General features: G+C 43.6%; 2 protein-coding genes across 4 annotated transcripts in view; both read right to left on the reverse strand.

The window, feature by feature from the left end:
- The window catches only part of LOC308100962 (striatin-like), a 40,518-nt gene extending 33,473 nt beyond the window's left edge, over positions 1–7,045 (reverse strand). For both annotated transcript variants that reach the window (XM_080450178.1, XM_080450177.1), the window contains exon 1: positions 6,660–7,045. In XM_080450178.1, the coding sequence (XP_080306304.1) occupies positions 6,660–6,887 (228 nt within the window). In that variant the 5' untranslated portion in view covers positions 6,888–7,045. The remainder of the gene's footprint in view (positions 1–6,659) is intronic.
- A 599-nt stretch (positions 7,046–7,644) lies between these two features.
- Positions 7,645–23,167, reverse strand: part of heatr5b (HEAT repeat containing 5B) — a 30,230-nt gene continuing 14,707 nt past the window's right edge. For both annotated transcript variants that reach the window (XM_080450032.1, XM_080450031.1), the window contains exons 19-36: positions 22,843–23,002; positions 22,503–22,692; positions 21,922–22,091; positions 20,823–20,970; positions 20,542–20,721; positions 19,828–20,091; positions 18,078–18,259; positions 17,826–17,894; positions 15,941–16,120; positions 15,602–15,845; positions 14,838–15,083; positions 14,583–14,710; positions 13,837–13,981; positions 13,062–13,334; positions 12,097–12,321; positions 11,240–11,391; positions 10,836–11,049; positions 7,645–9,147 (exon numbers count right to left, since the gene is read on the reverse strand). In XM_080450032.1, coding sequence (XP_080306158.1) covers positions 8,840–9,147; positions 10,836–11,049; positions 11,240–11,391; positions 12,097–12,321; positions 13,062–13,334; positions 13,837–13,981; positions 14,583–14,710; positions 14,838–15,083; positions 15,602–15,845; positions 15,941–16,120; positions 17,826–17,894; positions 18,078–18,259; positions 19,828–20,091; positions 20,542–20,721; positions 20,823–20,970; positions 21,922–22,091; positions 22,503–22,692; positions 22,843–23,002 — 3,478 coding nt within the window. In that variant the 3' untranslated portion in view covers positions 7,645–8,839. The remainder of the gene's footprint in view (positions 9,148–10,835; positions 11,050–11,239; positions 11,392–12,096; positions 12,322–13,061; positions 13,335–13,836; positions 13,982–14,582; positions 14,711–14,837; positions 15,084–15,601; positions 15,846–15,940; positions 16,121–17,825; positions 17,895–18,077; positions 18,260–19,827; positions 20,092–20,541; positions 20,722–20,822; positions 20,971–21,921; positions 22,092–22,502; positions 22,693–22,842; positions 23,003–23,167) is intronic.

Here is a 23,167-nt window from a genome sequence, read left to right on the forward strand (position 1 = left end):
TGGAGAGAGGAATTAGCCAAGCCTGACAACTTAAGGCAGCACCACAGCCGGGTTGAAAGGGTCTGGTGGTGCGATTTCAACAGGGACACTAGACTTAGAGAACAGGGCTTTCGTTTGAGTAAACATGGCCGTCTTTAGTTACTTTAGTCCGCTTCCGTGTTCTGACTCTGGACTAGGGATGGGATGATATGAACATTTCATGTCAAGATTATTGTGTTAAAAAATATTGCGATTAACAATATTATTGAGATAATCAAAATATATTTCAAAACTTAAAATTTCTCTTTTGTTTAAAGGAGAGATCCCGTCATTTTAGGTTGTATGTTTGATGTGTCGCTAATCACTCACCAACATACAAAGGAACGTTGAATAATTCCAGATCTGCCCCTGTTGTCCATTCTGCAGACCCCTTGCAGCGGCATAATGGGAGAGTGTGTAAGAGTGAAAATCGCCTATTTTAACAAATGCAAAGTCTTTTTTTTTTCTCCTAGTACTCATCGTGGAGTCTCATGATACTCAAACATGCGCTGAATGTCCCTCATGAGCTACCGCTAATGCAGAAAGACATGACGCAGGTTGCTTGTTTCTCTCACAGAACCTGGCATCTGAGAGAAACAAGCAACCAGCCTCATCACGATTATTGTGAGCGTTTTTATCACGATAAACGACTACAAATTATCGTCCCATCCCTACTCTGGACCACAATGTAGTTTTGAAACAGTGTTTCTTTTGCCGCTAGTTAGATTGATTTTCACACAGAAGCACAGAATTTGTAAACAAATGCCACATGGTTGTATGTAAATATAACCTAAAGGTTTGCAGGAATACACTTCTATAGCATGCTACATCAGAAACCATACAGTCCCGTCTGGAATTGTGGCACATACATTCTGATCTTGAGCGTCTAGAGTAGGAGAATATTTTGAATATATTATATCATAAATTGAACACCTCAGCATTTTTACGCACTTGATTTTTATCTGTGGAAAACTGACATTGTGTGCATGCATGTTCGAGCACATAAAGTCTGGTACGTCAGCTTACTTCCCCAAGCGGAATTATAGGACGACGCCAATTCGACAAACCAATTTTAAGTTCATTATTTTGAGCCTTTGTCAATATATCAGAAGCTTACAGGATCAATAAATGTTATTGTTGCATCCTTCATTTAACCCACGTTTTTTCATTCAAAAATTCTATGTTTTTCCCAACATGCCAAAGTTTTGTACTGTTCATTTTATTGTATGCACTATGCAGTCCCTGAAATGGACAAAACAATGTTTACCCCCATTCTCTTCGATCAGCAATACAGACACGGGTTGTTCTGAGTATTTCCGTTTCGTATTCGTCCATTCTGAGCCACCCACTGGGGTGGGTAAGCAAAAATAACTACAGCATGGGGGTGGAGGTAGCATGGCCTGAGGAATGATGGTGACACCACCCATTCAGATTTCTGAATGCCACAGTATGTGTGCATGCGGTGGCTTGGAGTCCTCCCCTTCAATTGCTGCAACACCGAGCTAAATATTGCCTCCAGCTTTAGCTATTGGTAAAAGTAAACATGAGACTCATTGGCTTCAGCCATCTAAGCTGAAGTAGGCTAGAGACCCGCTCTATATAATTAGCCGTTGCAAATCGTGTGGGGAATGTAAACAGTACAGACTTTTCCCTTTGTGAGTTTATAATAGCTCAACAACAGTGTTAAATATCCTGACTACAATTAGCTCCATTAGGTCTTACATCATACATGCGGCCGGTCACTTCCTCTTATTCAATGTTAGAGGTGTTCCTTTAGGAATAGGAGGAAATGCTTCTACCTGGTTAAGATCAACTGGTCCACGTTTTTCCTTCTGCACCCTCCGGAGCCACCTAACACCCACTATAACCTTTGACCTTCTCCAGGTGTCAAATTATGATTGCTGACAGCTAGGCTTCTGGCAAGGAGATACCCCCATCAAGGAGGGATTTCCCCACGACCAGAGGGCTGATGGAGCACAGTGGATCACTGCCTGGCACAAACAAGTGTAACTGGATCCAATCTCATCAATCAGGCACAGAGAGGATCTGTGCTAATCAAAGCTTCTAAGTCTTTATCAGCATGTTTAGTGTACTCCACTAATTAAAAATACATACACTTAAACTGGTGAGCCCCCACTATCTGGCTTAAAGCCTGTTCTCCTTGAACTGATTCATCTACCTGTTAAAATGTCCACATTAACATACTGTTAGCATACTATTAGCACCAAGCTTACACATACAACAGAGCAGAACAACCGTTCATGGTCAACACCAATGAAGCAAACCAGCTTGAATCGGTGGATAATCAATGAGCACTGAACTAGGCCTGCAACTATTGAATATTTTCTTAGTGACTATTCTGTTGATTACTTTTTCAATTAATCCAGTAAACAAGAAGCACTTTTTGTTTTAAATACATTTAAAAATGTTTTAATTCAATCGATATGTCTGACTTACTGTTGCAGCCCTAGACTGAACTGCAATTAAATCATGGATGGCAAAAACCTGTGCACCAGCCACTAGAAATGGACAGAAGCAGCAAATCTAGTCAGTCCTTTACTGTGAGTAGCTACGTACGTATAGTGTGACTCTGTCTCCAATTGAGAGGAGTGGCACCAAATATGACCCAACAGTCTGGCTGGACTGCATTCCTCACAACGCAAGCCCTGGTTTTGGTTGGCCTTTGTCACAACTAGTGCCATCATGACATGGGACCGTGGGACTGTGACTGAAATGTTTTCAGTACATACACAGTCAAATCCTCTGTTAATTTAACTCTTGAGTGTACAAAATGGAACCAAATAGTCCATTTGGTTCCATTTATACACTCTGATATACAAATGGCTAAATTAACACAGAGGATGTTACAGTATAGACACCACAGATATAGGAAAGCATAGAACGGACATTTACACTAATAGCAACTCCATGCTTTGTGTCAAACGTGTGGAAAGTAATTATCAATCCATGGGGTGTTCCATGACCCATTTGTTCAATGTAGAATCATTCTGCACACCATACAGATTCCTGTATCGATAGAAATAAGTGCAATCGGGTCCCACTCCCACCATAGTAGGTGGCTGTGAACACGGAAGTCAGGTGCTTATGACCAATGTATTATATCTATGGGCCACACCACCCAGAAAAAAATAATATATATATATATATATATACAGGGTCCCCACACATTTTTAGCAATGAATTTCCAAAACTTTTCCAAAACTTTTCCAGAATATTTAGCCCAATTTCCAGGCCTATAAAACAATCATTCAGCGCAATAATGTGTCTCTTACTCCTATGTACAATGCCCAAAGATAGGCAGTGTAGCAAAAATAAAGCATAGAATATAAAATAGTACAATTTCATTCAACATTTCGTGCAAAATTAGGGCATAGTGACCCTGCGAGCGAAAATAGGAGGGGTGGACGACGACGTTGCACGGTTCGTTGTCGCTCGCGGTAGGTCAGGACGGTCTCATTCAAAAACATGTATTTTAATGTGATTTCATCGCCCGCTCGCTTCGCGTCACGTCGCATCGCTGGCAGTGCGGATGGGGTGTTACACAGCCCGTTCGGCGAAAAACTACTTATGTTACATATTTTGTGTAATGTTATACATGTTTATGAAAATGTTTTGTATTAAAAAAAATCAATAGCCAAAAACAATGCATAGCCAAATATTTTTCCAGGACCCTTGATAAATTCCAGGACCTTTGATCAATTCCAAACCTTTTCCAGTACTGGATTTTTTAAATTTTTATTTCAAAATATTTCCAGGAATTTCATGACCGTGGGGACCCTGTATATATATATATATATATATATATATATATATATATATATTCTGGAATGAGTGTGGTGTACTTTTAAAAAAATACAGCAATAATGGGCCTACAAAGAATCCTAGATTGTTAGAGAGTATTTGCAATTGATCACCTCAGGTATACATGATGTGAGTAATAACGTAGCTATAATAATGAAAACAAATGTAGGCCATCAAGAAAAGTGGAACAAAAAACTTGGATGCATGGTATCCTCCACTAGGGCTTTTACTAGCAAGTGACTTTTCTTAAACAATGACACAATGGATAGCTTGCTCTTCTCTAGGCTCCAACAAGAGTGTTACCACTTATGAGTTTTTAATCCATACTTTTTGATAACTATAGCACTGGAACAAAAGAAAGAAAAACATAGCAGTCTGTATCTTATTTAACTGTGTCCTGAGTGATACCACCTAGAAGTAGTAAGTTCCTTAATTATATCCACAATGAAGCAAAGCACCTCCATGTTATACATTTCCTCACACGGTCTGTCTTAGTTTACCCTCGTTATTCCTCTTGCAAAAAATACAAAAATAGATCTTCTATTTTTGTAAGCTCTGGGTCAAAGACTGTAATTATGAGTAAACCAATAGTTCAAACCGCTCTTTAAGATTAGATTTCAAAATCAAAAAGGTGAAGATTTGAAGCGGCAGCTAGCCCTGTGGTATAGTTCCTTCCTACGCAAGAGTGACACAGGAAATATAAACAAGAACTCAAAATTGAGAGCACCCTGTTTTGCCGCCACATTCAAACCATCCAGTAAGCCACTAAAATAAATTGTCACTTTGTCTTTCCTGATGACGGAAGCTTCATGTCATGAGCCAGTCAGCTGGCATGAGGTCAATGACTCAAAGTCCTACTACACGTATCACCTATGTAGACTCATTGTAGTGTATACTGACACGTCTGTGTGATAACCATGCCCCCATCCTTTGGCACCCGAGATTAGTATGTAGTTGGAAGAGCCTGCTCTAAAATCCAACACTCAGCAATGCCCTTTTCTCTGCCACCTGAACATGGCCATGATGTGGCACTGCTATCTCTGCAGATACGAAGAGACTGACAACAGATAAGATGGGTAAACAACAGTAATTTATTTAGGTATTTAGACAAATTCTGGCCCAAATCATGAGTCACGACCTGACAAATAGTTGAGATAATTAATAGTCACTTTTCTAACGAAGGACAATGAATGAAGTGTAAAGAAAAAGATAGCCTAAACATGGCAAATGTTCGAGTTTAATTGAACAAAGTACAGAGTGATAAAGTATATACTTTATTCACAATAAGCCTGTGGACTTCAGAGTTAATTGATTTCTTGGAAAGCAACAGATTAGCAGCAGATTAGCACCTCATAAACTCTCAGAACTGCATGGCTGCATTCTCTTTCCCTAGGGAGAAAGTTTGGTTCAGAATCAGAACAGGAAAACATACTGTCTGTCTCCTTATAGTTTATGTTCACCAGAGGTTAATCTATAACAGCCATAACACTGCCATATTTGTTAAATTCAAAACTAGGAAATGTAACTGTTGACTTTCTATTCATGGTTGCATTGAAAGGACATTTTTGTGATATTTGTATTTTGATGTTATTTTCTATGCTATGTTGATGACTTGAATATATAGGACCTCAATGGAAACAAGTCCACTGTACTTTTGTGTGTGATCGTTTTAGACTAAGTGTTTGACTGTACTTGTGCTGTTTGCATTTATGTCTCATAATATATTCAATCAAATCAACCTGGCTTGATAAATAACACAGGACATAATGATAAAATCCCAGTATGCTGTACAATGACAGCAATGACAATTCTTACGAGGTCAAACCACTAAGTCTTAGAATCTGCCCTTCCTCCACATATTACTGCCTAGTGGCTATCAGATTAAAACTGTAATAGAAAAAGGATATTCGAAAACAAAGTGACAATTCTTCTCGGACCAATTTCTCATTTAAGTGGTACATCTAAGATCTTCATCTGAGCCTTCAACACACACACATATAGACTCGACCACAACTGCAAAAACATGATTTATTGCTCGTTTGTTGACCAGTATTAGACATGCAGCCTGCTAACAAGTCAGCGGTTTAACAGAGGCTTGCGTTTCAACCAGTGTTGCCAGATCGCATGAGAGAAACAAGCAACCAGGTCTATGAAAATAAGCCCAAAAGAATGCAATTTAAATCTATCTATATTCATCAGCTATTTGAAAATAGCCGACTTACAAGCTCACAACGCGTGACGATGCGACGCGTTTTGAGCTTGTAGATCTTGTGAGCTTGTAGATCTTGCTATTTTCAAAACAAATCTTAGAGAATAAGTGAAAAATGTGAAAACAAACATGTACATTCTAACAACACAAATCTGGTACGGGAGTCCCTAGCACAAAACATTTTCAGATGGGGGTTAGGGGACAAATAAATTTTTGTGGTCCTAGACATGAAAATATTTGAGAAGCACTCAAACACTTTTTTTTTTTAAACAAGCCCAAATAAGCAACTACACTTTAGTTTAGTTTAGAAACAAGCCCGAAAAACCGCAACCCGCAATTCTTTCAATATTTACAAGCCACTTAAAACAAGCCCAAAGTCGCTTATAATAAAAGGGACACGGCAACACTGATTTCAACACAACCAGGCTGGCCGCAGGGGGCGCTGCAGCTACGCTAGTCCGACTGTAAGCTACTGCTGCTAACAGGCTAGCCCGGCTCTAAGAACAACCAAATGGAGCAACTTAGCGGCGATATAAATAACACCCTGTCCCGGTGTTATTGCCAACCGACACGCAGTCGTGCGTTCCGTCAAACATCGTGGGGTTTTTACCTGCAATTCGGCCCGCTCGACCTCCCATTGTGCTCTCTCCACCTCGAAGCGGGCCCATTCGTGCTGCAGGAAGTGTAGGATCCCCGGGATAGAGTACGTGGCCCGGGCCGCCTCCGAGGCGTCGCCGTCGGGCAGCGGTCCTTTCCCCCCACCGCCGCCACCACCGCCGGGTAGAATGGAGTTGTTGTTGTTGTTGAAGAACACGCCGGGCCCTGCCTGTTCGTCCATGGCGGCCGGGCTCGGGGGGGGGGGCGTTAAAGGTCTAGCCTTATCGTCTGTGTCGCTGCTGGTTCAAAAGGTATCCCAAGATATACCGACGTTCAGAGGCCAGAAAAACTCTCGACGGCGGCTCTCCGTCTCCGCGGCTCTACGGGGAATGAACTCACTTTCTGACAGCTAGCTGTCATTGAGTGACGTCAGTGCAAAACGAGGACGCCCACTAAACATGTTGGTCGGGTGCCAGTCTTGCCAGGTTGCGTGAGGGAAATAAGCATGCACCGGGAAATTGGATTTGTTTTAAACATTCCAACAATACAAATGCTCCCTGTCAACATTTTCATGACCATTATTATATATATATATATATATATATATATATATATATATAAAAACATTGGAAGCAAGCCTAAATAAGCAAGTACATTTTAGAAACGAGCCCCAAAAACCGCAACTACCAATATTTATTTACAAGCAAGCAACTTTACAGAAAAAGAAAAGCCCAAAGTCGCTTATAATAAGCCGACATGGCGACGCTGTTGGGTGCGCTCGATTTGGCAGACCACGTCTCCCCGTTCCACAGCAGCGCCCCCTGGCTCCCTGTACTGGAGGAGACTCCACCCCAGCGTGCTACGCCAGAATACGCAGCGGCAGCATAGTATAACCTAACCTTACAGCCAAGATGCCAAATTAGGCCAAAGTCCTGGCTTTTACCCCCCCTCCCCTACCCCCTGAAGAAGGGCCAACAATAAAATAAAGGCAATTGCACTCAGAGATTAAAGCATTTATTAACATATCTCAATTAACTAAGGAGGTGTGAATACACAATTCATAAAATAGTACACACTGTAGAACAGATTTGCCTTCATATTAGGCTTGGATCAAGACCATCATAGATGTATTTTATCGAGTCTGACTTTTACTTTCGTATCGTAGATATAAAAATGTCAAAATCGATTAAATACATCTATGATAGTAGATTGTTCCAAGGCTACCTTCATATCATGGTGGGTGACATTGTTAGTACATGTATGTTATAGACAGAAACATGTGGGAAAGTGCTTCAGAAATAAATCGTTAAGCTAAAAAAAAGAAAAAGAAAGAATAAGAAACATCTGCATGGAATGCAAAAGATAAGCATATTTCGGACTCAGACTTTTGATCGAAGATTGCCATGACGTTTTACTCAAATCTTTTTCAAGGAGAATCAAGAATGTATGCATAAAATCCTTTTAAGGCTTGGTATAATTTATGTTCTAAGATGTTTAGTACAATCTAATTCTAGAATGATCTTAAAGATCAATGTTTTTCTCAGTAACGTTTTTTAAAGACGGTATGTGAATGTCCCTATGTAACCTAAAAGCAATAAATCATCTCTAAAGAAGAGCAGCATCTATCACCATCAATCAACTAAAACAATTAAAAACTGTCTGACTCAACCCCCCAAAAAAAAAACTAGCTCGAATAACACACACGATTGAAACCTAAAAGAAAAGCAAAGGACTGACAGAATTGAGGTGGATTGCCGTGCTGATGTTGGTGCAAGACCATAGAGAACGATGGCACAGTGCACAATCAAATGTCAGGCAGTCAGAAGACCAATCAGGAGGGGGGAATTAAACAAATCCAGAAATTTCATATAGATTGTGTCCCTTTACATATGTTCATCAAAGATGAACATAATACATTCAAACAATGACCATTTTGAGATGAACTTTTAATTCAAAAACTTTCTAAAATGGTATTTACATAAACGTCTCCTTGATTTCAAGAAAACTTTGCAGAGACTGCTCATCCACCGAAAGCAAACATGAGATGAGTTGTTCAATCAATAAATAAATACATTTAAGTGACTGTAATTGACGTATCAGACATGATATGTTGAATATCCAGACACCAAACAAAAAACCTAAAACTGAACCGAATCACGCTGAGAAGAGTGCACATTTGTGGAGTGTTTAGATTTAGAAGAAGCTTGTTTTCAGTTTGATGGTTGGTGCAGTAGGCCCAGCAGGCTGAGCTAGCCTGGCTGCTGCTTTAGCCTTGCTGCTGGCCTGGTTAGCCCGGATGGCGGATTCGAGGCGGGTTTTAAGCTCAGGCGCGGCTCCAATGACAGTCTTAAAGGCGGCTGGATAGAGGGGACCGATGCGCATTAAATTCTGGAGAGCAAACTCGTGCAGTCCTTTGGAGGCTTGGGTTGCAGAGGAGATGGTGTTGTCGTCCAGCAGGTAGGAGATCAGGGTTGGTACGAGAAGAGCCAAGAGTTGTACCCCTGTTAAGACACATCTGCAGTTAATTAACTAGATAAAAGCACTGCTAAGAGTGACATAACAAATACAGATCTGAAAATATGAGCACGGTTGGGAGATAGAGAAGCCTTTATCCTAAAGCAGATACAACCATCACATGATAAGAACTAGTAGGTTACTAAAAAAAAATCCCATGAATCACTATATAATGTGATGCTGATGGTGCTAAGAAAAAGAGACAATTACAAAAAGCAAAGATGTTCCATAAACAGACAGACACAACAGACAGTTTCTGTTATCAGAGGAATCTGTTGATTCTTAATTTTGGAAAAACAACTTTTCCAGTTAACCTTCATTGTCAGCAGAGGCTATGGGAAATAATCTCACATACTGTACAGTATGTACTACTGCAGTAAGTTCAAGTGAGAAACAGCACAGAAAAGCTAGAGAGTGGCTGGCCATGAACATTTGTAGGTTATGTAATCATTAACCGCTTGCAATAGCTCAATCAATGAACCATCAGTAAAGCTAAGCGTAGGGTTAGGGTAACATCAACACAAGGGATGCAACCAAATTGAACAATCTGGGAGTTGGAGTTAAACTGGACAATCTGGAGGTGGTTGCGGAGGGGAGAATGAGGTGGAACGCTATCCTGATTAATCCCTTTTATCCCCTCTATGATGTGCTAGCAGGGATGAGGAGCATATTCAGCCACAGACTCATGGTCCCCCAGGACGACTTGGACAAAGCGACTTGGACACAGTCCTTTGTGCCAGTAGCCATCAGGCTCCACAACCAAGCATGACCCCCATATGTTCTTGGATTACTGACTCCTGCTTGACTCTGGCACACAGACTACAAGGATGAACACTACAGAGCCATGCCAGAAAGATGCCTATTAAGGATAACAGTTGTAACTGTTTCATATTTGATAAACTGTACGTTTACTTACTTATATGCACTGTTAATAGACTAGATCGTTGCTGTCGGGCAGAAACCTCTTATCTCCCTATTGTAACTTTCAGTGTTTTTTCGTAAATGAATGCCCGACTTGATCATGCTACAGTGTCACACAAAAGTATCAGATCTCCAAGCTCAAAACGCGGCGCCAAGCTCGTCAATCTGCTACATTTTGCTATGTTTAAATCTTAATCCTGAAAAGTAACAGTTTTGGACATATGAGGTTTCCACCCGACAGAGACGATATATATCATCCAGATACCCATTGTTGTAAGCCGGCTGACACTGTACAGTATATATGTACACTGTACAGCGAGGATCACGTCGCGCCCCTCATGCGCAGACAAAACCCGTAGCGTGGGAAAAAAGGCTGACCACAATCCAGCTCTTGCTGCTGGCGGGCGTGTGCATGAAACGAGCACGAGCGTGAGAATTTCACGGGGCCGTGCCCGCTTGCCTCTCCTCATTGAAAAATGAATTACTAAGGCGCGTCAATCGCTCCCCGTCTGAAAGGGCCTTAAGTCTATTTATTTTATTATCACCCTACTTTTGCCTATATATCTGTGTCTCATACTGCTGTTGCTGCTATGACACCTGAATTCCTCCACGGGGATCAATACAAGGTCTATCTATCTTACCTGTGTGAAAATAAACAATTTGTGACTTTCAGTGCATCTTAAATTGACATACATTAGAGCCAGGGGTAGATTTTTTTGGGGGGGAATTTGGCTCGAAAATGTTGTGTACTTACGGTTCTGCTCTTCACCCATGCCCACCAGGGCTTCCAGAACCTTAATACCCTCCTGCACAGCCTGCAGTTCAGTAGCAGTCCCTGGGCGGCTGCGCTCCACTGCCTTTAGCTTCTCCACCATGAGTGGAGCCAGGGCATGGATGTAGGGAGTAGACAGCGCACGGCTAGAGTGCTGAAACACTGACAACAGCAGCTGGTAACACCGGGCTTGAACCTGTGGCAAACACAACAAAGTCACTGAGCACACCTGTGCATTTTCTAATAATGATTCTTGGACAGAGGCCAAGGTTTTACACTAGGACACAAGAACAACTGGTCTGCATAGATTTTATTTTGTCACGTGTGGGAAAATATCTCCCGAGCGACGACGTCATGCTTGAAGTACGTCAGCACCCACAACATACCAAGGGATCACTGGAGTTGAGGCCATTACGGAAGCGATCCATGCAGCCCTTCTGTAAGACGGCGACTCCTACGACCTCGTTACTGGCCGACAGCAGGAAGAGCGTGATGGCCGTCAACATACTGACCTCATCCATGTCAGGCCTGGACTCATCTAAAGAAACAGATATCCAGATCAATACGTTGTCGGTTGTAAAGTCCTAGGCCTTGTCCATATGTACATGGGTGGGTATACTATTTTTTAAACGTAGCATTTTCTATGCGTTTGCCAGAAACACTGCCAAAGTTTTTTGCTTGTGACGTCATCTCCTTGTGAGATTATCTCCTTTGTTTACATCAGGATTACATAATAGCAGACGAGGACAAAATAGTGCTGATCTAACATTACTAACAACAGCAATGTTTACATGTTTACACAAAATGTGCAGTTTTGTGTAAAGTACTATTCCACCATATTGAGGAACAGACAAAACAGACATTATTCTGGTAGTGGACTGTAACAAAGCTACGTAAAGGAAAGGTCAGATGTGTTATGTTTTAGGCACTGGGAGACAAACTGGAGCCGTGATGGAATGCATTGAAGTCAATGAGAGCTGGGTGGCCAAGTGCACGAATTAACACTAAGTGAATGATTGCAACCTTAGTAAAATAACCGGTTCAGGAAAATAAAAGAAGCCATATCACACATTGTTCTCTTTAGCTTTTCATGGGCACACTGTATAATTTTATTGAGTTATCTAAAGAGCACAGCCTGGGCTGTCATCACGTAGGTGTTGACAGGCTGTCACTTGACAGTCTCACGATGACAGCTGCGTTCATTTTTCAAATGCTTTATTTATCTCTCTCTCTCTGTGTTTACCTGGCTGGGAGTACTCGAGCATCGAGGCCAAGCTGCTCCTCACCAGACTGGTCCACTGCGTTTGAGTACTCTCCACCCGTGCCAGTGGGGAGGTGATGATTGTCTTGATGCCCTGCAAGGCGGCCGACGCGGGCAGAGGCACCGAGTTGTCCGGTGTCTTCACCGCAGTCTCCTTCAGTACTCCAGTGATCAGGAATAACACCGTAGGCAGGATGGTCATGCTTCCTGTGAGGCAACACAGAGGAAGAATGGACTACTTATACAATCATCCATATTACTAATCTATGACCTTTTGTAAGAACTCTGAAAACTGTAATTCCAAAAGAAACCATTACAAATGTGAGGAGGAGATCTATAAGAAGAGATGATAACCAAACAGCGTTAGAGGCAGACATCCTGGTTTAATGTTTAATGTGTGTAATGTAATTATTAACGTGGACAAAACTACACAGCATGGAATTAGTTAGGTCAAAGTCTTAGTACCGATCTGTGTTATGGCTTATGTCATCATGTGAGAAACAATTCGCTCTTGTGTGCACTTATGTTTGAACTATATACTTCTACAACGATGAACAGGGAAAAGAACTGATCTACACCCTCATTATTGTGTCGCATTGCTTGTAGATCTGCTATTTTCACAATACAATGTTTTTGGGAAACCTTTCGCTTATAATGACATGTCCATAATAGGGATGCCAGTCGATTCAAAGAGGTTAAGCATAGTGTGTTTCAGCATTTTTCATTTCATGTTTTACTACAGGTAATACTGCATCTGAGCTACTGTGGATGTGCGAATATTTCCTTGGCAGATGCCAAGGAAATATTCACACATCCACAGTAGCTCAGATGCAGGCGCGTTGGACAGTCACAAATGACAATTCATGAAGAAATATTCATGAAGACGGATCCCGCACACTGCTCTTGCTGAGCAGCATCAATTTTATTCAAGCAACTACAGGTCTCACCAGCAGGGGAGCAGAGTGAAGGCAACTCTGCCAGGATGGACACTGTGGTGGCCACTAGGCGGGCTGCCTCCTCAGGCAGCCGATGGGGCCTGAGGGGCGCGTGGCTGGGAGACTCGGTGACCCGCGTGTTGAGCTGGGGCAGGTGACGCACCAGGATGAAGACCAGCAGCTCCATGGCTGCAAACACCAAGGACTTGCCGGGCAGAAGCTCTCCCGTGTCCCCTCCCTCTCCCAGAGGAACCAGAGAGTCCTTCTCTTCGCCGTCATCTTTGCCTAAAGGGAACACCATCCAGTTTAGCTCTCTAAAAGGCCTGAATACACGGCACACATCCTTCTCAAGCGTGCCATTTATTTTCAAAGGGAGGAGGGTAAAATCATCAACACTGGAGGAAAGTTTGATTTTGTCTGACTACAACGAGTATGATGTACCAAACATGGTCGTTTGTGGTTATCAGAGACACATGAACCTGTAACAGCCGGAGTTTTAAAGAGAACTTTGCTTTTTTGCCTTTGGAAGAGGCAGAAATTCTGGTCCCCCTGCAAACGGCAGGTGATGTGTATTCAGAGCTTAAATTGATGGCAACAGCCCCATTTGAACAGTGTCTAGACTGCAGACAATAAAACTCTGAAAGCCTTAAAATTACATTCCACCATATTGATCGCTTTATCTGTCAGTTAAAGTAAATGGCATTGTTAGAGGCAAAGCAATGCTTCAGTTTGATGAATGGTATGTTTATTTATAAAACTGAGAATTTGCTTAATGTTAGTTCCTGACCCCGATCGATCCTTTGCTGTTGCACACGGTCCACTGCTGCCCTGATGGTCTCCTGCACTACAGCGGTGACCTGGAGCTGTATGGCCGGGGGGTCTCGGGTCAGCAGCAGTCTATGGAGAACATTCAGCAGCTCCACACCCAGCAGCTACAACACAAACGGAACAATAGAGCTCTAATTGGAACAGTTCAATATCCCCCACACTCTGATAGGCCAGGGCTGTGCGCAACTTATGTGCTCCCTTCCTCACTCGCTACGAGTGTTTTATCTTTATCCATTAAGCGTCTACAGGTCAAATCCATTCATTGCCCTGTGCCCTCCACTCCAAACAGTGCATCCAGTCTGGCCTGGTGCCAAAAAGTGAGCACAGGCGTGTGAAGCCTAATTTATAGAATACTCTACTCAGTCATACTATGGTGTCCCTGCGCTGAAAAGAGCTGATCTACAAGCTAACAACGCGGTACGATGTGAGTTTCCAGACTGGCTATGTTTCGTGCAGTCGTAATGGTTCTCTGAATACGATAATAAAGGAGGAAACGTATACACAGAAATGGGGACAGGGAACCATAGTGAATGTAAAACGATACATACATTACTCATGCTCAACTATAGCTTCACTGAGAGGTTGTTTTCACACCCTCTCGCCGGTAGTTTCTGTGTTAATAATGAGCCTTCCTTTCATGTTTGGCCATCTGAAACCTACCGACATCATCAGTCTTCCTTATGTTTGTGTACACTCTGCCTTTACCTGGTCCTCTGCGATATGCGTCTTAGCAAAGGGAGACTCCAGGAGAGTGTAAAGGGCCAGAAGGCATGACGTGACGTGCTCCATCGGCTCCTCAGGTCGGGGGAAGCAGAGAAACTCAATACTGACACCTGGGAGACGGGGCACAAAAACACAGTTCGAGGTGCCAAGTGTGACTCACAGGGCAGCTGGTGAACGGAGATAAAAAAATACACAGCAACGCAAAGCCTCAAAATCATGTGTGTGATTAACGTTTACCCAGCATTAGATGCATCCTGTCTTTGACCTGCTCCTCAAAGGTCTTGGTGGTGAAGGGGACCCCCCCCAGGGGGAGACCCCCAGGGGGGATCCTGGAGGGAGCAGAGGGGGGATCCTCAGGATCCTCTTCAGCTCCGAATCCGGTGCTGCTGAGCCAAAGGGCCACGGCATGCAAGACGGGCGACCAGGAGCTGCGGTAGTGGAGCCGTGCCGTGTCGATGGTCTCTGGGGTATAGAATGCCCCACCTGTACGAACACACACACACACACACAATGTAAACAACATTCTGTACAAAGATGGAATAACAACCTAACCAAAGAAGGGCTCAGTTTATTGCCACTGCAGCAGATCATCACCACAGTGAAAACTAACAGTCATTCTCCTTTAGTCCTTAGTAGTCCTTCAGTATGTCTGAGAAATTAAATCCTGGGGGAAAAAATGCTCATAATTAGTGATAAGCTGCGACCAGCTAATAGATCAAGAGGTCGTATATAGGAGTTACATGTGCATACAGACCATTCAACATTACATTTACTAACAAATACTAACAATCACTAAATACTAATAAACTTTATGTGTGGCGTGCCCTCTTGGCGAATCAGGACAGGGATAACCATCAATAGTTTAACATTGTGACAGCGTTTGAAAGTTTTGGAGCCACAGACAGACCCGTCCAACAGAGCGGATTATGTTTGTTGCTTGTTCGCAGCCAAATCCCACACCAGGGAACATGTCTAGTACTTAAATGTAGACGGTGTAGTACCGTCGGGGGGCAGCTGGCTGGAGAACTCGGGCGGCAGAGTGAGCAGAGCGTAGTCTCGGAGCATGGCCAGCCACAGGCGGCTCAGGGAGGGCAGCTCCGGCTGCACCAGGCTAATCAGGCAGTCGGGAGGAAGCACGTCCACTCCAAGATCGTCCTCATACTCATCATCATCCTCCGTGATTTGTACCGGTACGGGTGGCTTGGACTCCGCCTCTTTCTTGATTTTCATCGCCACCACATACACCTGCAGGGGGCGGATAGAGACACAAAGACTGCCATCAGCTTCGTTCCGCGCACTGCGTGTTCCGAGCAGAGATGAAGAGGGGGTTTCAGTCTCACCTCAGCCCATGCCTTGAGAACTGCCAGTTTCTCCATTGTAGTGGCACTTTCGCTGTACAGCTGGCTGGAGGAGCCCTTCCCAGCCTGCACCTTGTCCAGAGAGGACACCAGTAGGTTGTGGACTCGCCGCAGGTCGTTGAGGTCGCTGACTACACCACTACCGATCCAGGTGCTACACACCTGTAGATACACACATGAGTCAGGAGGTGGCAGACTGGTGGCAGTGCAACCCACCACGTATCTCTTTTCATATGCAAGGGATGATGGTGAAGGGATGCCACAGGCACTGGCGGGATTAAACTCTATGCCAGCTCTATGTGCTGGTCTGGAGGTCTTAAGTCATTCACTGCCAAGGACGTAATTTCCGTGTTTTTTGTCCAAACGCCCAGGCTGCCAAGGACGTCATTTAGTTTTTTTTGGTGGTGGGGGGGCAGCCTGTGAATGATCCAAGCACCACCGAAAAAGAGTACACCCAGAAATCACGTGATCACAACAAAACAAAAAAGATCACCTCCTTTCATGTTAAAGGATTCACAAAAGTCAATTTTCTCGGATTTCAAAAGTTTTTCAAAAAACAAGCCACATTCAAACGGCCATAGCTCTGGAATGGAGGATCGCGGCCAATTATTTCCCCCCGATTCTACCGGATACCTGTGCGTGTAATGAGCCAATCTCCGCGAGGACGGCGGTCACAGAGAATATTCCATGATTTTTCAATCATTTTTCCAGGTACAGTAAAATTGCCGTTTTCGCTGGCAAGGGGACCGGAGACGGTTAATTAATTAATTCCTGGCAGTGAATGAGTAATGAGTTAATGAATTGATCATAGTCCCTGATGGTCACATGACATTGCAGTTGGTTCTTTGTGCATGTGAACATTGCTCTCATTTCGATGTATGTAAAAAAATGTACCTGCATCCTCACTCAAATTGCCTTAAAATAACTACGTTGTTTATTCTTATCCTTAGGCCAGGGAGGAACATTTTGAGATCTTGTATGTTATATAAAGCCATAATGGCTTGATAAAACTGCTGCAGCAGCAGAGAATGAAATAGAGTGCAAGTTTATAATCAGCTTTACTCTGCATGAGTGGAGTGGATATAGGACACTGTTCCGCAGGCAGAAGGAGCAAGACAGACAGAGAGAGAAGCAGAAAGGGAGGGATGGTGGAGTGAGAGCAAGAGAGACAGAGATAAAGAGAAGAGGAAATACAGCACTTGCTGCTATGTCAATGCCTTGACATTGTTGGATTCTGAAGGGGAGATGACTCAGTGTGCCAGAGAGATTAGCAGCCACTGCGGCAGCACCCACTATCAATCAAATAGTTATTCAAACCTCAGAGCCGCATTACACTACATAGGGTGTCCAACTGCACAGATATGAAAGAGGAACCTTACTTCAATGGACTGAATGCTGTACAACTGCATAGACATAAAAGAGGAACGTTACTTCTAATAGAATGAACAGAATGAATGCTGTAGAACTGCACAGACATAAAAGAGGAACGTTACTTCAACTGAATGAATGCGGTAGAACAAACAAACTGGTTGTGGTTGCGACCGCTGTTATACCGCCTCGTAGCGCTCTGACTCAGCACATGTGAAACAGGAATGTTGGTACCATGGTGTAAATATTTGACAGTAAACAAACTAATAATAATAATACTGCTTTTCTAAGTACCCAAAGTTGCTTTACATGGGGGAAAAAATAATTAACTTTATTAGGTAATAAAATAAAAATAAAACGTTAAAACAAGCTTCGGGTGGGGGGGTAACCTAGTTAAAGCAATTCTGAAAAGGTGTGTTTCAAGGACAGTTTTGAAGGATGGGGGGGCCTCTTTATTGTGGTTCGGGAGCGATTCTTTGTCATTTGGTGCAGAACTTACCTGGCATGCCTTGGCTGTGATGTCGGACGGTGTATCTGGAGAAAACGCAGGCCTGAGAGCAGCCCCAACCTTAAATGCACAAATGTTTCTTTAGTGGCATTAAGTGAAAGATTGTAATACGTCATCATGCTGTACAAAACGACTAAGTTGTGAAATTTCCCACATTTTCATAATTCTATCATATGAAGTTTAGACAATTTTTTGGACTTTTGAGAGACCTAATGTAATTCAGTAGCTTTGTGACAGGCTTACATTTGCCTGGTACTGTTCCAGGATAACATGGCCAGGGAACTCAGGCTCTGGCACTGAGGCAAACTTCTTAATGATGTCCTCCAGGGCCTGCAGTCCAGCCATCCTCAGCTGGTTGCTGTGGTCAGTAGCTGCCATGAAGGCCATGCGGATCAGGTCCGACAGATGGAGCACCAGCAGATCACCTGGAACCATGGAGATGAAGTGAGCGAAAGCCACGTCAGAGTTTATAGCTGCGGTATTCAGTTATGTGCTGTGGAAGTCCGAGGGCATGTTGGTAGTGGTAACCAAAAGCTAAACGACCAGGTGATTTCACCAATACGTCTTCAACCAGATGGTTTTTAGAGCTAAGGAGTTGAATCATCCAACGTAAATGCCTGGTTGGAATGAAAAACTGCATCATGAAGATGCAGTTTTTCCACCGGGCATAGAGTTGAACAATTCAAAAGAAACCAATAAGCTTAAGTACACATTTCAAGGGATGGGGTGGAGCCATCAGCATGCAGAGCCACTATTCGCTCAGTGCCATTCATTACATGTGTCTGGACACCCACCAGAGCTTAGGCTGGTTGATTCTGTGTTCAGACTGTGGACTCTGTAGAAGCAGCTTACAGTATATACCCACTGGGCTGCTCTTATCTGTCACGGTGGGAGGGAAGCACCGTTCACTCCTTCACGTACTAATCTCTCTCTTTGCTACTGTACATAAAAAGCACCTTGAGGAAAACAAACAAAGCTTTTTAATTATCGGAGAGACCATATAAGCAGCGAAACTTGATTATAAATAACAAAAAACAGCCTCAATCAAGCATTTCTTTGTGTAGGACAGGAGTATTTTGTGGACACTTGTGGGGAACTGCTAGTCGAAAACGAGCTATATTCAACTGCCGATAACTACAGAACAGATGATCACGGTTACAATGTTTTTGTTCTGGTGGAAAGAGACTCGTCCTTCCACAGAGACATCGTTTGTTTACATCCGGGTGGAAGAAAACGTTTTTGTGGATCGTCAAAAAGACTCAAAATAAGGTAAAATTAATGAATTAATTGATATGCGTTTTTTTCTTTTCAGAATAACTAGAATCCATCAAAATTAACATTTGAATGGGAATGGCTGTAACGTCAGTCATCTATGACATGATTAGCTCGAGACACACACACAGGCGGACGGCTAGCCTCCCGCACAACCACACCGCAACAAGAGGACATACAGTGAAAGAGGAGTGGTGAGTTTTCAGACGGCTGTGGAAAATGGGAAGTGAGTCTGCAGTCCTGACGGAGGGGAAGGAGGTCACAGCTTGGGAGCCAGGAGGGAGAAAAGTCTAGGACGTGTGGAGCAGTGCTCAGGGAAGGGACAAACAGATTTCCTGTACTAGCTCATCTACAGTAATGTGAGCAATCAGGAGTGTGGGGTTGGCTCATGTCCTGAAGATAAAAGGGGTGCCATGTGCCATCATTAGTGTTTTGTACTGGGTTGTGGGCAGCAACCGGAAGCCAGTGAAGGGGAATGCAAAAGAGGGGAGACGTGAGAATTTCAGGAGGCTGAAGACCAGGCTTGCTGCTAGTTTTTTTTTTACTTTCCCTGTGTTAATCATTAAAAAAACACCCTCAGTTCTCACCACCAGCAAGAATGCCCACGTCCTTTGTATGGCACACAAAGAAGGCAGCATTGAGCTACAAGTCACTGGTGGTACAGTATAAAACAACTGCACATATTTATGTCTGCACTGGCAGCATGCCAAGTGCATCATACCTTTGGGGTTTTTGGCTTTAGCAGAGCGGGCAGCAGCCAGGTCGAAGTGTTTCTTGTCTGCGTTCTCGCACAGCAGGATGATGCGACACAAGCAATCGGCAGCAAACACCCTGGTCACCCAGCGTGGCGCCACAGAAGAAGGTTTGGCATTGTCGTCTCCGCCCAGCGTTGTGAACATGATGTCGTCGTCCATCTCGTCCTTCTTCTCAGAGTCTTCCTCGTCTTTCCCGATGTCAAAGGTGACCGGCACCACTGTTCCAACCTCTGCAAAGGGGAGATCACCGAATTCAACATAATACCCAATTATGTGAAAGCAAGAATAAAGAATGTTTGTTTATGCAGCAGCAACGCCTTGGCAGTCAGTGATCGTTATCAATCCTATTATCAGATGTGCGTTAGAGTAAACTGAGAATCAGAAAGGGTTTTAAAAGCTTATTGTCATCCTTGACCTTTCCGTGTGCATTGCTAAATTGATAATGCCTAATTTATGCTTTATGTCGCACGCCAAATATTGTAGATCTACACGAATGTGGACTTTTAGATGTTCTGAGCGTGCGATGGAGGTATAAAATCGGGCTTAACTGTGAATGTAGTTAATGTGAGTATCAAATATCCCTCACCTTCGGCCAAATGTATTTCTTTCAGTTCAACGTTTAGTATTCATCATATCGTGTCAGCTCAACTTCAGGGAAAGCAATGACGTAGTGTAATCACCTGTGGTTGCTGCTAGGACATCCTTGCAGAGCTTCAGCCAGTGGGGGAGTTTATCCACAGCAAGAGAGGAGAGCATGTGGCCCAGTGTGTCATGGATGTCATGGCACAGCTTTCTGTCCGTCTCTCGATCCAACATGCCGAACAGAACCCCCTCTAGGCCCGTCTCTGTGATTTTCAGATCTATGCCAGGGACAAACATGACACAAGTCACGATCACGGCGTCACATTCGAGGCCCATGACAACACTAGACGCTGCGGTAATCTCTTAGGTTTGCACTCACTGATGGTGGCATTGTCTTTGTTGTCTCCTGACCTCTTGGCCAGGCTCATTGCGTACTCGCATACCTCTGATGCCTCCCTCTGGGCCAGCTGTCTCAGACAGGCAACTGCAGCGCGACGCAGCAGAAGGTGGGAACTGCACAGGTGCACCTGTCAGGAGCGCAGTGAAAACGCAACAATCAAGACAGACTGCAAGTATATCTACATTAACATTAACATAAAGTGCAAAACCAAGGGTTGTATAAAAGCTTTTATTTCTAAATGCAATCTATCCATTTTAGGTTTAAAAAAAAAAGAACGTTACCCAACATTCATTACAACCTCAAGAGAGAAACAATTTTATATGCAGGGGTGTGTTTATAAATCCTGGGTCCCCCGACACCTGGGCTCCCAGGCCCCATAATAATATTAGTTAAAGTGACACATTAAATATGGGTGCACCGATACCACCTTTTCATGACATAGTACAAGTGCTTTAATTTCAGTACTTGCCAATGCAGGGCGTGAGCAATTTCAACAATATTGCTTTTTTTGTTTTTAAAATGTAACGATTTCTTGCATTTTCTCTGTATACTGAGCAGGATTTGCTCCCTTGAAGTAGCAGAAGCAAATCCTAAAAAGCCCTAGCCATTGTTAAAAACCAAATAGCCAAGTACAATACGCCCGTCCCTCTAGATTCTGGGATTCAAACAGCCACCACATCCCTCCTGATTATGGGGTTGATGTCACTTAGAAACACGCAGCCATCCCTTCGGGTTATGGGAACTATGTCACTTGTAAACACAGCTCTTTGCAAATTGTTTTTACTGGCGACAAGCAGCAAAATGCTACAAATCACACATTTAAAATAGCACAAAATCACTTTGACAAAAGGAACTGGATAAAGGCACGCATTCAAGAACAAAAAGGGTTCTGCTAAAGTATTTTAGCCTGGTATCTCTGGCGTTTTTCAGGGCCCCAGTCTAGCTCTAGGCTCTGATTCAAGGGTTTCCCCCCTTACGGAGCCCCAGTTTATATGTAACCGGATCATGATGGTTGATAATTGCAGAACGAATGTCTTCATTCAGTACCCATGTACATTATAAAACTCAGGGGTCTTACACAGAGACAGGGCACCAAGCTGGAGAGGTTGACATGGCGGGGAGCAAACATGTGTAGCTGCTGGAGACAGGAGATGGCAGCTGCCTGCACCAGCGAGTCCGAGTGATCCTGCATGATGGCACAGCCAACCAGGCATGACGAGCGGATGGTGGAGATAGTGGCACCATTTCCTGGCAAACCCCACAGACAAGACAGGTTGAGCAGAAAATACAAGATACATCGCATTAGGTTAGGTATCATCTTTTGCTTCCAAGCCTGCTAGAGTGGGCTACCGGTCTGATTATTAGATTAAAATGGATAACATTGCCACCTGCTGGTCCATTTAGGAAAATTCAAGGGTACAGTTTACATTCACAGGAAATAATTAGCACGTTTTTGTAACAGTACACAGTAAAATCCTGAGAGTTCATTTAATTCAGAGAGTGTACAAATGGAACCAAATGCATCATTTGGTTCCGTTTGTACACTCTCAGAGTAACGGTTCCATTTGCATTTGGTTCCATTTGCAGACTAGAGTTAAAAGAACACTTTTTTGATGGTTTTGACGACAGGAGGTTGGGTCAGTTTGTTGCCACATTTACCTTGTAGCTCTGGTCCGACAGTGGTAATGAGGGCTCCCAGGCAGCGACCCAAACACTGGTGCACCTCTGTGTGGGAGGGGGGTACCATGAGGAGGAGGGTGAGTACCAGAGACAGGGTGGGCTCTACGTAGCCCCTGTACATGGGACCGCTGGAGTCCACGATCAGAGCCAGAGAGTGCAGGGCCCACGTCTGGCAAACAAAACATCAGGAAAGTCAAGAGTGTTAGCTTTCAGATGATTCCACACCCACAAACAACGTGATGATCGTGTGTACAGCGTATGCAACAAACACAACTATCCAAAAGCCGAAAGCATTCTCTAGGATTTTCCCCTTACTCACCTGAACCTCATGGGAGGATCCATCCTGGGCCAGGGCTAACAAGATGCTGACGCTGGTCTTTAAATGTTGGCCGGAGCCGATTCCACCGACGTATCGATGCAGACAGCCTAGAGCCAGAGAATGGCCTGTCCTTGACACCACATCACGGGCAGACTTCAGCCTGAAAAACACGAATAACATTATGGAGCTCAAGGTTGGACACGACAGACGTTCAGTCAGGGATGTGACCACATTCTCTAAGTGAGTCAAATGTAAATCAGGGGATGTATTCACAGTATTCTACCCCTAAGAGCTTTCCTAAACGGCACTAAAACGTCCAAGCTAA

Source organism: Gymnoscopelus braueri (assembly GCF_963280865.1).
Source record: "Gymnoscopelus braueri genome assembly, chromosome: 14".
NCBI classification, from domain to species: domain Eukaryota; kingdom Metazoa; phylum Chordata; class Actinopteri; order Myctophiformes; family Myctophidae; genus Gymnoscopelus; species Gymnoscopelus braueri.